The sequence below is a fragment of the Megascapheus bottae genome, chromosome 26 (assembly GCF_031878675.1).
Source record: "Megascapheus bottae isolate mThoBot1 chromosome 26, mThoBot2.hap1, whole genome shotgun sequence".
Taxonomy (NCBI): Eukaryota; Metazoa; Chordata; class Mammalia; order Rodentia; family Geomyidae; genus Megascapheus; species Megascapheus bottae.
Window position 1 is genome coordinate 23262674 of NC_143534.1, and position 15921 is coordinate 23278594.

The following is a 15921-nucleotide window of genomic DNA, read 5'->3' on the forward strand; positions in this document are numbered from 1 at the left end:
TACTACTAGTACTCTAGCACCCTTATTTCCTCTTCAAGCCTATTCACCAAGAGTAACACTCCCTAGTAAGTCTAAGCAACTGTATTCCTAAGGAGAAGAGGAGTAGGCAACAACAGAGAGACAGACTGGAGTACGCACGTGTATGTGGCTGCCCCCCCTTCATCTTCCAGATGTTCTTCCTAGTTAACAATGCCCAAGGACCTGCCCGACTGCTCTCTGAACTAATGTTTCTCTTAAGATCTGCAAACACAATATAAATCTATTAAAAAAAAAACAACCAAACCTTAATATACCCTAATGGATATCCATTCACGTGACCAAATCAGCTCTCAGAAGACAACATGGGAACCTGTCTCTCCACTGTTGGCCACCTAAACCCTCATTGTAAACGTGTATATCTCCTGACTTATTGGCATGCCTCTTTAATTCCTAGGAGACAAGGTGAGCATACTTTCTGAAGGACATTGTTTCAATTAGCTGTCCTGTACCCACACCCTCTAGGGCTGCTATTCTTTAGAACTTCTCTTAAATTTCCTCTCAGCAAGCCACTTATTTTCCAAGGTCAAGTGACACCCCTACAAATGGCATCAGCTCAGTTCAGAGCACAGAACCCCCCCATTATACACTAATAATACACTTTCTGTGGAAAATCCGGGGACCTACAAGACTTCACGGCATAATGCAAGGTGCGAGATCAGTCCTCGCTTCTTTTAAATGTTTGTTTCTTTCTCTTCGGGGCCGAGGATCGAACTCGGGGCCTTGTACCTGTCAGGCAAGCGCTCACTCCACGGAGCTAAATTCTGAACCCACTCTGGCTGCGAGGTCAGCGACCCACGCGGGTCGCTCGGACTCCCGGAGGGGTCCACCGAGGACTGGTGGGAGGCGGTGGCCGGGTCACCACACACACCTCAAAGAAGGGTGGCCGAGTCCCAGCAGCTTCCCCCCAGGAGCGGAGCGTGGAGAGCAAGACCCCACACTCGCCTCTAGGCGTGGGATCTCCTTCCAGGACAGAGGGAAACGGCGGTCGGGAGGCGGGGTCACGGGCGGGGGCGGGGCCCGGCGGCGGGGGCGGGGCCCGGCGGCGGGGGCGGGGCCTGGCGGCGAAAGCGAGGGCTGGGATCGAGGAAGCAGCCGGGCGCCGGGGCGGGTCCTGGCGCGGCGGGCGGGGTCTGGCGCTGGGGGCGGGGCTGCAGCGCGGCCGGGCGCGGGGGGCGGGGCCTAGCGCCGAGGGCGGGGGCGGGCGCGGGCGCGAGCGAGCATCCTCCTCCGCACCGCACCTCGCCCCTCTGCGCCTCGCCTCGCGCGGCCTAGGGCCGCGCCCACGCTCACCCCCCCACCCCCGCGGGGCACGCACCCCCCCCTCCCCCGTGTCTCCGGCGTGAACCGGAACCGCTTGCCGAGGCCGCCGCTGCCGCCGCCTTAGAACCGAGCTTCGAACGGGAAGCGGGGGAGGCGGCCTACGCGGCGCCGCCCGCCATGGCCGCGGCCGGGTGAGCTCGGCGTGGCGCCTGCAGTCGCGCTGACCCCAGCGCTCCTCAGTCTCGTACCAGTCCGCCGGGCCCCAGCGGCCCGCTCGGAGGCTGAGGAGAGTCGCAGTCACCGCTCGCCCGTCGCCGCCGCTTCCAGTTCGTCACCGCCGCCGCCGCCGCCGCCCATGGCGAGGCCCCGCCGCCGCCGCCGCTGCTGACCCGGCGGCCGGCTGAGGCTTCCGCCCTCCCGCGGCGGCGGCGGGCAGGCCTCTCTCCACGCCCCTGCCGCTAGTGCCCGGAGCCTGCCGGCGCCCCGCTCCCCAGGACCGGGAGGAAGACGAAATCCTCCGGAGTCGGGGGGGGGGCCTCTGAACATGGGGAACACTACCTCGTGCTGCGTGTCGTCCAGCCCCAAGCTCCGGAGGAATGCCCACTCGCGGCTGGAGTCCTACCGGCCCGACACGGACCTGAGCCGCGAGGACACGGGCTGCAACCTGCAGCACATCAGCGACCGGGAGAACATCGACGGTGAGCGCGGGTGGGCTGCGCCGCGGCGTCGCTTTCCTCCCCGGCCAGGCTGCAGGGGCTACCCACCCGCGGGACCAGTGCGCTCCCCAGCCGGGGCCGGCCCCAGGAGAGGGGCTGCGGGGAGCTTTGCCAGCCGTGGTCCTGGAGCCTCTTAGGCCCGGCGCGGGGTAGTGTGTGTGTGTGCGTGTGTGTGTGTGTGTGTGCGTGTGCGTGTGTGCGCCCACTAGCACATCGCTAGCGGACGCGAGTGGGCAAGGGGGAGGTGAGTGTGGGTTTCCCAGCGCCAGTTGGGTGTATAGTTCCCATGCCAAGTTCAGTGGGAAGGGAATGGAATGAGGCGTGATTTTCCCAGGTTTGAATCCTTTTCTCTACTTAGGCTTAAGAGAAGAGCTGACTTGTGTTACTTCCCCTGGGTCCCCCCCCAACCCGTTCCATTAAAAACGACACCAACCCTATATGTGCAATATACACACCCAGATATGCCCAACTTTGTATATACACCCAAACTATGCACTAAACACGTGTATATGCTTTTATACACGTGTATACATGCACATTGTATGTATACACACACACACAAGTATGCAGTTTACGTTTTGAAGGGGAATGTTTCCAGAATTGGAGTAAAAGCATCACTTTTTTTTTTTTTTGGTCAGTCCTGGGGCTTGAACTTAGGGCCTGGGCACTGCCCCTTAAGCTTCATTAGCTCTAGGTTAGCAACATCACTTGAGCCACAGCCCCACTTCTGGATTTTTCTATGTATGTGGTACTGAGGAATGGAATCCTAAGTTTCACGCACGCCAGCCAAGCGCTCTACTACTAAGCCACATTCCCAGCCCATGATAATGACTTAAAAAAAGATCATCAAACATCTGCTTTGTCATCTAGTTTTTACATGGACTTTACTCTCATTCCTGTACATCTCGGGAAATTTTGGTTCAGCTTAAAATTTATGTAAAAAAAAAAGGAAAAAATTGACTCATCACACTTATTAGTATTTTTTAAATCAGTTTTGGGGCTTGAACTCAGGGCTTGGGTGCTGTCCCTGTGGTTTTGTGCTCAAGGCTAGCACTCTACCACTTCCAGCCACAGCTCCACTTCTGGTTTTCTGATGATTAATTGAAGATATGTCTCCCACCCTTTTCTTTCTTGCCTTGGCTGGCTTTGAACCACAATCCTTAGCTCTCAGCCTACTGAGTCGCTATGATTACTGGCATCAACCACCATTGCCCAGACTCTTACTAGTATTTTATTTGTCCTGGTGTCTTTGCAGTTTCCAATACTGGCTTATCAATAAGTTTTATGGTCTAAGAGGAATAGTTTACATATCATGCCTAAATTGGCTTACATAATTACATAATTATTAATTCATTCTGTTTTGTTGGCCAGTCCTGGGGCTTCAACTCAGGGCCTGGGCACTGTCCTTGAGCCACAGCACCACTTCCGGCTTTTTTTTTTCTTTTGTGTGTTTTTGAGGAATTTCAAACCTAGGGCTTCTTGCATGCTATGCTAGGCAGGCAGTTTACATAATTTTTTAACTTAAAAGTATTTGAAATTGAGGGTCAGGAGTTTGGCCTAGTGGTAGAGTGCTTGCCTAGCATGCACGAAGACCTGGGTTCGATTCCTTGGTACCACATACTTAGAAAAAGCCAGAAGTGGTGCTGAGGCTCAAGTGGTAGAGCTCTACCCTTGAGGAAAATCCAAGGGCAGTGCTTAGGCCCTGAGCTCAAGCCCAGGACTGGCAAAAAAAAAAAAAAAAAAAAAAGTATTTGAAATTGAGGCCAGGAGTGTGGCCCTAGTGGTAAAGTGCTTGCTTAGCCTAGCATGCACGTAGACCAGGGTTCGATTCCTTGGTACCACATGTATAGAAAAAAGCTGGAAGTGGTGCTGACACTCAAGCAGTAGAGCTCTAGGCTTAAGAAAGCCCAAGGACAGGGCTCAGGCCCTGAGCTCAAGCCCAGGCCAGGAAAAAAAAATGAAATTGGAAATGCAAGTTTTTGACTACTTACATTTTTTCCCTACAGTTTTCATAGTATGTTTTGGACAACTTTTTTTTTTTTTTTTTGCTTGATTTAGTGGAACTAATCTGAAAAATTTCTTGTATGAATGACTTGGCACAACTCTGTCTCAATTCATTCTTCTTGTCTTTTGGGTGGAGCATTTCCTATGAGGTAGGAGACCAAATTTATATTGCTAAAGGATTTTCCATTAATTTCTTCTAAATGGTAAATCCCTCTCTTTTTTTTTTTTTGCCAGTCCTGGGCTTGGGCCCACGGCCTGAGCACTTTCTTTGGACTTTCTCAAGGCTAGCACTCTACCACTTGAGCCTCAGCACCACTTCCAGCTTTTTTCTATGTATGTGGTACCGAGGAATCGAACCTGGTCTTCGTGCATGCTAGGCAAGCACTCTACCACTAGGCCAAACTCCCCGCCCCTAAATCCATCTCTTTAAGACAGCAACTTTATTAAATGAAAGAGACTGATTTTAGTTCTGATTTTATAGTACATGGATGCCTTTGAGTTACAGCTATTCTTTTTTTTTTTTTTTTTTTTTTTTTGCTGGTTGTGGGGCTTGAACTCTGGTCCTTGGTGTTGTCCCTGAGCTCTTCAGCTCAAGGCTACTGCCCTACCCCTTGAGCCACAGTACCACTTCCAGTTTTCTGGTGGTTAATTGAAGATAAATGTCTGACAGACTTTAGTGCCTGGGCTAGCTTTGAACCTCGATCCTCAGATCTCGGCCCCCTGAGTAGCTAGGATTACGGTATGAGCCACTGTGCCCGGCAAGGTACAGCTATTCCTTTTATTTCTATTTTTGCCGGTCGTGGGTCTTGAACTCTGGGCCTCGGTGTTGTCCCTGAGCTCTTCAGTTCAAGGCTACTGCCCTACCCCTGAGCTCCAGCCTCACTTCCAATTTTTTTTTTTTTCCCTAGTGATTAATTGGAGAGAAGAGTCTCATGTTCTTTAGTGCCTGGACTGGCTTTGAACAGCGCTCCTCAGATCCCAGGCTCCTGAGTAGTTAGGATTACAGTCATAAGCCACAGCTGTGAAAGAATGAGTGAGCTTATTATAGAAAGTTGTTACTGGTCCTACACAATGCAGACAGGCAAAATCATGTTGTGCACCTATTACTATAGGTGGTAGAAGCTTCATGTTTGAAATGGTAGAGCAGAAACAGAAAGCCAACCTACATATTGTTACTGACTGTAGTACAGAACCAGGGGAAAATATCTGATTTTAGACAGTGTTTGACACTGTGGCTTAGAACGATTTGCCATAAACAATGTAGGGGTAATGTGAGTTCTTTTATTTTGAAAAAAATCTGCAGTTTGGTCTTCATGTGTTTTTTTTTTTTTTTTTTTTTTTTTGAGTGTGGGGCTTGAATTCAGGGCTTGGGCACTGTCCCTGATCTGTTTTTGCCCAAGGCTGTCTACCACTTGAGCCATAATTCTATAATTGTAACTCCTGTATATTGATTATTTGCTGGTAGATGCTGATTTAGTTGCTTGGTTCTTGTTTATTTATATAGCACACACAATCCAATCCTTGGGCAATGTTATTCTACTTTTAAGATAGAAAAAAGGCTTATAGAGAAGAAAAGATTCACTTAGCCAGTTAATGGTAGCCATTGCCTAACTAGCTATTTCACCCAGAGTAGCCAGGGATTGCCTTCTGGGATAGATAGAGGCTCTTGTAGTTACTTTTGTCATTTCTGGAAGAAGAAATTTAATCAATGTGCAGTGATTATTCAGTCTAGACTTATTATCTGGGTGGAAGCACAAAAAAAAGAGTAGACTAAAGAGAACTTAAAATACGATGAGACCAGGCTGGAAGTTTGGCCTAGTGGTAGAGTGCTTGCCTAGCATGCACAAAGACCCTGGGTTCAATTCCTCGGCACCACATACATAGAAAAAAGCCAGAAATGGTGCTGAGGCTCAAGTGGTAGAGCTCTAGCCTTGAGAAAATCCAGGGACAGTGCTCAGGCACTGGCAAAAAAAAAATGTGATGAGACCAATAAACCAGAATTATTGGGATATCAGTACCATGGTTCTATTTTATAGTTTACCTTCCATCTTTGAAAATTCAGTTTCTCCACCATCCTGGACCCATTCTGCTGGGACAGCAGAGCTTTTCATCTTCAAGATATGTCCACAGTCTGACTACTTCCCAACAGCTCACTCATGCTGCTGTCAGCCTCAGCAGCCTTCTTGATCTTCCTGACTCCCCATTGTCCCCTCCAGTCTGTTGTCATTGCAGCAGCCCTGGAGATTGAGATCTAATTTAAAACTCAACACTGTTCGGCACAGATATGGTAGCAGCACCTCATTTCACATTGAGTGAAAGCTCTTTCTTTACATTGGACTCCTAGGCCCTTTGTAATTTGCCTTTGTGATTTTCCTCCTCCACTCATTCTTCAGCTCGCTGATTTTTCCTGCCACAGTGCCTTTGTTCTGTGCTGTTGCTAGACCACAGTAAACACTCACACACCCCAGGGCCTTTGCTCTCTTCTCTTCTGATTGGAATACTCTCTTTGTATGCTTTTGGTTGCCTCCCTTACCAACTTCAGGCTTGGTTTCATTCCAGTGTATAGTATACACTACAGTTCCTGCATCCATATCTTACAGTGTATTATCTAGGTATGTGCATTTATTGTAATAACTGCTTTCTACAATGGAAGTTCTTATAGTATGCCTCTGATGCAAACCAAGTGACTACAATAGTGCCTGATTCTTTGAACATGCTCTTAGTATTTGTGAATGAATGAGTGAAGCCATCCATTGAAGTCCCTTTGTCATTGTCATGTGCATTCATTGTGTAATGGGAGAAAAAGGAGGAAAAAGCGAATGAACAGAACTTGAAATAATGAAAATAGAGTGAATGTGAAACTGTTCTTTTTGTGAGTGTGTGTTTTAGCCTGAGAGGTAGCAAATGTGGTAGTCTTGAAAATGAAAGTTAAGAAAGTTTTCAAGTATGACAAAGAAAAAAATCCACACTGAAATCTGTATAACAATGCGATATGTTAACTCTTTTTTCTTGTCTCTCCCAGTGCGGGTCTTACAGATCAAAATGAGGTGTAAGTACATCATAAAACAAAAAAATGAACAAATGCAGTTGTAACATAGCCACTCATGTGTTTTGTTTTGTTTTTTTTTTTTTTGTTTTTTTTTTTTTGGTCGTGGGGCTTGATCTGGGCCTGGGCCCTGTCCCTGAGCTCTTCAGCTCAAGGCTGCTGCCCTACCCCTGGGTCTGTGTGTTGTCCCTGAGCCCTTCAGCTCAAGGCTACCACCCTACCCTTGAGTCAAGCCCCACTTCTCATTTTTCTAGAGGTTAATTGAAGAGTCTCAGGTTGTTTTGTGCCTAGGATGGCTTTCAACCTTGAGCCTCAGATCTCAGCCACCTGAGTAGCTAGGATTACAGGCGTGAGCCTGTACCTGCTCAGTACCGTCTTGATAAGATTTATAAGATATCCTCATATAAAACTGAATCACAGAGAAATGAATCTTGTGCCTAGGTCATTCAGTTCCTGTATTAGTTAGTGCCTAAGTAAATTTTCAGTGTTAATTCTGGGTCCAGATTTGTGCTAATTAATTGACCTGAATTATCTTTATAATCCAAACAATTCTTATCCCTTCTACACACAGTGAAATTAAGTGTTTAAGGTACTTGAAGTTCCACAGCTTGTTCTTGTCAGTTCTAATTTATCTCCAGTCACTTGAAAGAACTTGGCAGCAATTTCTCTGTGACAGCCAACTGGGAGTGGTAGGTATCTAGCCTGGTACCTGTCTTTCATCCACTAAGAGATTTTTACAGTCATAATCTGGATGCTCTCATTAGTAATATTTTGTGATTAAGGTTTTTTTTCTCTCTCTCCCCCCTCCTTCCCTTCCTTCCTTCCTTCCTTCCTTCCTTCCTTCCTTCCTTCCATCCTTCCTCCTTCCTTCCATTGTAGGGCTGGGCCTGGGGGCTGTTCCTGAGCTCTTTTGCTCAGGCTAGCACTCAGCTACTTGAGCCACAGTACTATTTCTAGTTTTCTAGTGAGTAATTGGAGATAAGATTCTCATGGACTTTTGTACCCAGGCTGGCTTTGAGATCCTCAGATCTCAGCCTCCTCAGTAGCTAGTATTACAGGTGTGAGCCAATGGCACCCAGCTTTATGATTTTTCTTTTTCTTTTTTTCTTTTTGCCCATCCCAGGCTTGAATTCAGGGTCTGAGCACTGTCCTTGGGCTTTCTCAAGGCTAGCATTCTACCACTTGAGCCACAGCACCGCTTCCAGCTTTTTCTGGGTAGTGGTACTGAGGAATCAAACCCTGTTCTTCCAACATACTAGGCAAGCACTCTACCACTAGGCTGAACTCCTGGCCCTGGTTTTTCTTTTCTACCTCCTTTTTGAGAGAAGTGAAGATAAATTTCCTGGAATGGTAGATTTTCACTATCTCTTTATTTTTTTCTCCAGAGTTGAGAACTGAACCCAGAGCTTTGCACTTGCTAAACAAGTGCTGTTCCACTGAGCTAAGTCCCCAACCCCCTAGATTTTCACTGTCTTTATCATTATTCATAAGATACGAATGATTTTTTATATTTTTGGCTACATGAAATTGACATAAAAATTCATTTCTTTTCACAAAGTGGACAGAGTGGAGCAGAAAAAAAAATACAAGAAACAAGACATGCCAGAGTTGCCTTGAGATTCTTTTTTAATCATATAGAGTCAGGATTTGACTTTGAGTGTGGCCTGCTGAATATACTTTAAGAAAGCAGTATCTGTCTCAAGAGGGCATTTGACAATGTTATATTTGTCATACTTCAGAGTATGAATCCTTTCATGGACTCAACCATTAGGAAAGAAAAGTCCATTGCATTAATAGTAGATATAAGTCCCATTTTTGTTTATAGTGTCATTTCCAGCTTAGAGCTGGAAGAAAGCAGCAAGTTCACCTTTGCTGCAGTAGTTTTCATATCTTGGTGAGGACTTTGTTGCTAAGAGTCTTGGGGAAGACCATTTCTTCTCTACTCTGAGCCCCAGCAATAACATGTTCCTTCTTTTGTGGAAGCCTGGAGGGAGGGTACATTCAGAGAAGGGCTCTTCTCAGGGGCTCCTGGAGGTGTGTTAAGTTCATGAAATGCATGAAGAACCTGTCTACTGAGCCTTCCTTTCCATTTCTGCATTAAAAAATTCTTCAGCTAGGGACATTGCCTAGTGGTAGAGTGCTTGCCTAGCATGCATGAAGCCCTGGTTTCGACTTGCCAGTACCACATAAACAGAAAAAGCAGGAAGTGGTGCTGTGATTCATTGGTGGAGCGCTAGCCTTGAGAAAGCCCAAGGACAGTACTCAGGCCCTGAGTTCAAGACTGGCAAAAAAATAAAATAAAAAGTTCCTAAAGATACAGCTTTGCCTCTCATTTTGAGGTATAGTTAGGTAAAGATCAAAGCAAGGCCCAAATATTTAATTGAACAAATGTGCTAGATGAATATTTCATTGTGAACATGGTACCCGTAATTAATATTCTTATATTACATGTAAAATGTGCCTCAAGGTGTATTCGAACTATGTCTTGAGAAACTAGAAGCCCAAGTCTCTCCCTGAGTTTGATGCGTTTGTGCATTTGATGCATTTGTCAAGGTAATTCTGAAGTGCACTGACATAGTTTGAATTTCTGAAGTTCTGTGCAGCCTTTGAACAGGAGCTTGCTGGCTTTAGAATTTGGGATGGAAATACCTTTCTTTGTAGAACTCCTTTGCTTACCCGTGGTATCTCTTTTCAAAATCCCAGTGTGGCACCCTGCAGTGATCAGTGGGATGAAGACTTGAACAGCTTTCTTTCTCTGGCTCCGGGGATGATGCCGTCCACCCAGCCAGATGTCTGCTGACTCTGTCAAGAGGGCCATGTTCTTAGCCACAGCAGCACATATCCTTAGGTAGAAGCTGAAGGAAGCCCAGAACTTTTTTTTTTTAAATGACAAAAATCCTTCATAGATTGAGGTTTTGAGGCGTACATAAAAGTGTTTTATTTTATTCAGGTAAGGCTTTCAGTAAAGGGGGTTGGTAAGCTGGAACAATAAGCTCAAGCACTGTTGAACAGGTTCATATGTCTCTTTTAGGGGAGAGTCTAGATAAAGTTACAGCAAGCTCAGAAAAATATCTAGCCCACCTTTTCTTTCCATTTCTCAGCTACTCAAGGTCTGTCTGTGTCTGTGTGTCTGTATGTCTGTCTGTCTGTCTGTCTGTCTGTCTCTCTCTCTCTCTCTCTCTCTTTCTTTTTTTTTCTTTCTTTTTCCCCCAGTCCTGGGGCTTGAACTCAGGGCCTAGGCACTGTCCTTGAGCTTTATCAAGGCTAGCACTCTACCACTTGAGCCATAGCACCACATCTAGCCTTTTCTGTGTATGTGGAACTGAGGAATTGAACCCAGGTCTGCATGCATGCTAGGCAAGCACTCTCTCACTAGACCATGCTCCTGGACACCCCCTCTCCTTTTTTTCTTTTTTAAGGTTTGGTTTAAAAGTTGATCTGGGGCCAGGACTGTGGCCTAGTGGTAGAGTGCTTGTCTAGCATGCACAAGATCCGCATTTGATTCCCTGGTACTACATATATATAAAAAAGCTGGAAGTAGTGCTGTGGTTCAAGTGGTAGAGTGTTAGCCTTGAGAAAGCCCAAGGGCAGTGCTCAGGCCCTAAGTTCAAGCCCTAGGACTGGCAAAGAAAAAGTTGATCTGAAAGGCTATTTTGTAAAGGGAATTTTAAAATGCTTGGATGGCTGATAGGTTTGGTCTAAGCAGTTACTCTTTCAGGATTACCTACTCTTGACTGGAGGAGATTTCAACCTAGTTTCATTAGTTTATAACATGACCTGGGATGGGTAATTATATTTATGGGTCATTACTTAATGGTCTTCGTCATCCACTTGGGATAGAGAGTGGGGCTTATAGGGGTATGATAAATGCCAGTGGCATGCTAAACAGAAAATGTATGGGCAGTGCCTGTATAAAAGACATCTGTGTCTTGGTACTGAGAAATATAGCTGGATACACCAAAGATAATTGTTAGCAGTTACAATGACATCTGTGCCAGTTTGCTGTGTGCGGCACTCTTTGGATGCTACAGTACTTCCATTTTAGACATCACTGATTATAGACCTTGTGACTGAAGAATGAATAGGAAATAAGCATGGGAATCATACAGATTAGAGACATTACACAATTGTGAGGGTAGTGCTTAAAGCATTTTGTAAGCATTTGCTTTACTTTAGATGATTACTTCTGTTCTTGATGAATAAAAAGAAAAAATATTTTGTTTATATTTAGTAGAGTCCTTTACAAAGTTTGCTTGTTCATTTGTATTGACACAGGGTTTTACTACAGAGCCCAGTAGGGCTTTGAAATTTCCATCCTCCTGGGATTATAGGCATATATCACACACCCAGCTTCCATACACCCTTACCCCCTTACTTAATTATGCTATGATGGGGGACAGGGATCAAAACATGGCCTTGTTCTTGTCAGGCAAGTGCACCCAGAGCTAAATCTCAGACCTTTACTAGGGTTTGATCTCTGGGTCTGGGTGTTATACTAGAGACCAGTACTCTATCACTTGGACCTCAGCACCACTTCCAGTTTTCTTGTGACTGGAGATAAGTCTCATAGACTTTCCTGTGTGATCTGACTATGATACTCAGATCTCAGACTCCTGAGTAGCATAAGTCACTAGCACCCAGCTCGCGCGCGCTCTCGCTCTCTCCCCCCCCCCGTCTCTCTCTCTCTCTCTCTCTCTCTCTCTCTCTCTCTCTCTCTCTCTCTCTCTCTCTCTCTCTCTCTCTCTCTCTCTCTCTTTTTTTTTGCCTGTCCTGGGGCTTGAACTCAGGGCCTGACTACTGTCCTTGGGCCTTTTCTTCAAGGCTGGTACTCTGCCTCTTGAGCCACAGCACCATTTCTGGCTTTTTCTATGTATGTGGTACTGAGGAATTGAACCTGAGTCTTCATGCATGCTAAGCAAGCACACTACCACTAGGTTAAACTCCTGGCCCTGTACCCAGCTCTTTTATAATTTTTTTTTTTGTTTTGGTTGGATGTGGGACTTGAACTCTGGGTCTGGGTACTGTCCCCGAGCTCTTCAGCTCAAGGCTTGTGCTCTCCCACTTGAGCTGAGTGCTGCTTCCTGTTTTCTGGTGGTTAATTGGAGATAAGAGCCTCATAGACTTCCCTGGTCTGGCTTTGAACCATGGTCCTCAGATCTCAGATGAGAGTTTCATTGACTTGTGCCAAGGCTGTCTTTGAACTGTGATCCTTAGATCTCAGCCTACTGCATAGCTAGCATTACAGGCATAAGCCACTGGTGCCTGGCTAGTTCCAGGATTTTGATTATTTCTATTTCAGTGAGTGTTAACTCTGGTTCTTATAATAGGTTTTAATTTAATTCAGTGCTTATTTTTAGCATTTATGTAGTTCAGCTTTCTCTCTGACTCTTTTGCTATAGTCATCTAAATGCTGGGATGAGCTTTTATAACAAGTTTAGATGGGGATTTAGATAGAGTGTAATCTCTTGGAAAGTTCAGGTTTTAGGGCTCCTTCTCGGTGTGCTGTACTACAGTCTGGGAAGTCATGATGCTATGTTGATTATCTCACTTTCAAAAACTTCAAATTCTCTCTGGTTGTTGGTTGCTCATGCCTGTAATACTAGCTACTCAGAAGACTGAAATCTGAGGATCATGGTTCAAAGCCAGCATGGGCACGAAAGTCCATGAGATTCTTATCTCCAGTAAACAGTAATAAACTGTCAAGAGCTGCCAAATTCTGTTTTTGTAAAAGAGTTTAATCTGTTTGGCAACCTGTGCGTGGTTACAGCCACCTGTGTGTGGTTTCAACTTTGTGGTTTATTGATGTGGGCATCATAAGGTGACATATGGTCACTACCACCAGTGTGTGGTGGTTATCCTTAAAAGCTCAGCCCTACTGAAGGTCGTGGTTGCTCTCTATCAGCCCAAAGGTAGAGAGCAGTCTCCATGCTGCTATTAAAATGACTGCTAGCTCAGTTCACTGAGTGATGGTGACTATTGCTGGGGGACTCAGGTCTCCCCAGAGTGACTGGGTTATTATAAAACTACCAAAAACTGAAGTTGATGCTGTGACTCAAGTGGTAGAGTACTAGTTGCAAGCAAAAAGGATCAGATACTAGTGCTTGGGTCCTAAGTTCAAGCCCCATGACCAGCACAAAAATAAAATATGTCTATATGCTGTATTTTGAGGATAAAAAGAACAAACTTTTTCTCAAAACGATTCCTGTCCTTCAAAACTTTCTGTTCTTTAAACTTTTTTTTTTCTTTGTGGGTCATAGGGCTTAAACTCTGGGCCTGGGCACTGTCCTTAAGCTCTTCAGCTCAAGGCTACTGTCCTACCCCCTGAGCCACAGAACAACTTCCCCTTTTCTAGAATTAATTGGAGATATTAGTCTTATGGTCTTTAGTGCCTGAGCTGGCTGTAATCCTGGATTACAGGTGTGAGCCACTGTGCCTGGCTGGTTCTTCAAACTCTTTCTAACATTATTTGACTACTCAGCTGATTATAACAACAGTTGGTATGATACATGAAATAGATTGGTTAGGGCAGTCTCTATTAGTCTATGAATTAGTTCCCATATACAGGGTATACCCAACACCCAGTTAAGCTATTGCTCTAGTTAAAATAATGAAGGACATTAGAATTGAGCTCATTACTCCTTCTATTTTCCAAATAATTTTTCTAGCCACTTAGTAATGACCCCTCGGTCATTTATATCTGAACTTTTAGTTGGTGCTCCTATCCTGGGCTGTATTATTGGGGATTAAGGTACAACATTTGCTTCCAATCAAGACACCTTCCTTTTCTCCTATAATCATATGAGCCATCTGATTTTTCATGCCATTTTGCTAGTGGGACTTAATTCTTCTACAATTTCCTTTACTGTATCCCTATAGTAAACATAATCCACTATTTTGACCTACCAAAATAGTGCTGATTTACATTCTGCTATTTGATTTATTACTTTGAATTAATCAGAAGCTCCCTTTGGGACCTCAAATGTAAATGTGAGTAAATTTACTCCATAGAGGAGATGAAATCTCATTTTTGTTTGGGGTGTTTGGAATGCCTGAAATGGATGACCAGTTAGACTAGAGGGCAAATCCTACTCCATTTGATTGGAAGAGTTTGAAGTAAAGATGCGCCAGAATATCAGACATCTGCCTTAATGACACTGAGAGTGAACTTACCTCTTCAAAGGATTGGCCTTTGCTACAGCTGGATGTGTTTTCCATCAACTCCAACCCTCTTGCTTATGTGGAGAGCCAAGAGGTGAAGTTAGCTTTGAGATGGGTTTGAACACAGAAGCAGCTTCAGCCTTTCATGGTGGTTTGACCTCAGGCAAAAAGTAGTGGCAAGGTTTTACAAGACATATTACTCTAGGCCACTCTTTCTGGAAGAGGGTTTTCCCACACTGCATTTCTGCTGTGTCTGGTCTATTTCTATGGGAAGGAGATGACTTGAAGCTCTGATTTTCCTATCACTTTTGTTTAAAGTGCATACAGAATATTTAAATTCTTCTGTCCGTAACAAGTTCCTGAGAACTGCTTGTCTGTTCTAAACGTTGGTGCTCCCAGTCCATATTGCCTTAGAATTTATGGCTTCCTAATTACAGAATTATCCTCATCCGATAACTATCACCAGTTTCTGATCCTGGAGAGAGGTCTGCATACGTTTTTAAAACAAAGCAAAGAAAACATCAGCCTGAGGCTGAATATAATGTTGATTTTCAAGATCTCTGTAAGCTGTTACCACATAGGCATCAACTGTTGATTTTCAAGATCTCTGTAAGCTGTTACCACATAGGCATCAACTTCAGTAATAATAGGAGAGGAAGTTTGTGAAATACTGATAGTAGTTCCTAGATGAAGAAAGAATAGTCCTATTACAGTCACTTTTTGTTACCAGGATTTGAAGACATAGTCCATCTTTCTTCCTTAGGAGCTCCTTTCACCTAGGTGTACTGAGTCCAACCCTTTTCAGCAGTGGGTACTGCTGTCTCGGTAGTGAGTAACACCTGATGGCTCAAGTTTTTCTCCACTCCAAATCTGGATCAGGATATGATCTCCTACCCTGTATATGAAACTCTAGTGGTGGGGTCTGGACCAGCAGCCTGTGTTGCCTAAGGAATGAAGATCTGAAGAGAGGCTAAACACATAATCTTGGAGAAATTGGTCTCAAAGGAGGGGGTGGGCATAGGGTCAACTTAAATAAGGTAAATCATATTTCATAAGGAGAGATCCCTGTGGTTTTTTTTTTTTGAGGGGTGAGGGGAGTTGACTGTAGTCTGGTCTCATGGACTATTTAGTTCTCTCTGTAAAGTTCGATTCATTCTTGCAACTTTCTGTGAAGAGGATGGATGCTATGGAGTATGATATACCTGTTTGATATCTGAGGTCCTTTTTAGTTCTCTGGTGATGTTGGCTGTAAAGTGATTCCCATGTCTGAGTCCATGTTTTCAGTGAAGAGGATGGGTGCTATGGAGTGTGATATACCTGTTTGATATCTAAGGTCCTTTTTAGTTCTCTGATGATGTTGGCTGTAAAGTGATTCCCATTGTCTGAGTCCATGTTTTCAGTAAGTCTCATTGTCTGAGAGCACCTTAACCTACTCCTACAGTGATGGTGCTACATAGAGGTATAGTCTCAAGTCAGTGATCCACCATGGCCAGTAAATACTTTAAATGGCCTTTAAATAATCCACTTATATACTTGGAAAGAGCTGGGATTTCTTCCTCAAAGGGTTTGACCCCCTCTGGGCCTGTTTGTTAGCTTTCCTTCAGGTCAGACAGCCTTCAGTAACCTGTCTTGCACCAGAGTATAGATTCCTCAGTCTATGTAAACTTTATGGATAGCATCACATATAGCCTGTACTCC

At 44.9% G+C, this 15921-nt stretch overlaps 1 protein-coding gene across 4 annotated transcripts in view; it reads left to right on the forward strand.

Annotated features, from left to right (window-relative positions):
• Ccny (cyclin Y) overlaps positions 1-15921 on the forward strand; it is a 189685-nt gene that overhangs the window by 45544 nt on the left and 128220 nt on the right. Inside the window, exon 1 of one of the 4 annotated variants that reach the window (XM_090319149.1) lies at positions 1434-1997. The exons of the other annotated variants lie outside the window; for them this stretch is intronic. Coding sequence (XP_090175275.1) covers positions 1844-1997 — 154 coding nt within the window. The 5' untranslated portion in view covers positions 1434-1843. Of the gene's footprint in view, positions 1-1433; positions 1998-15921 lie in introns of those variants that run through there. 4 annotated transcript variants of the gene reach the window in all.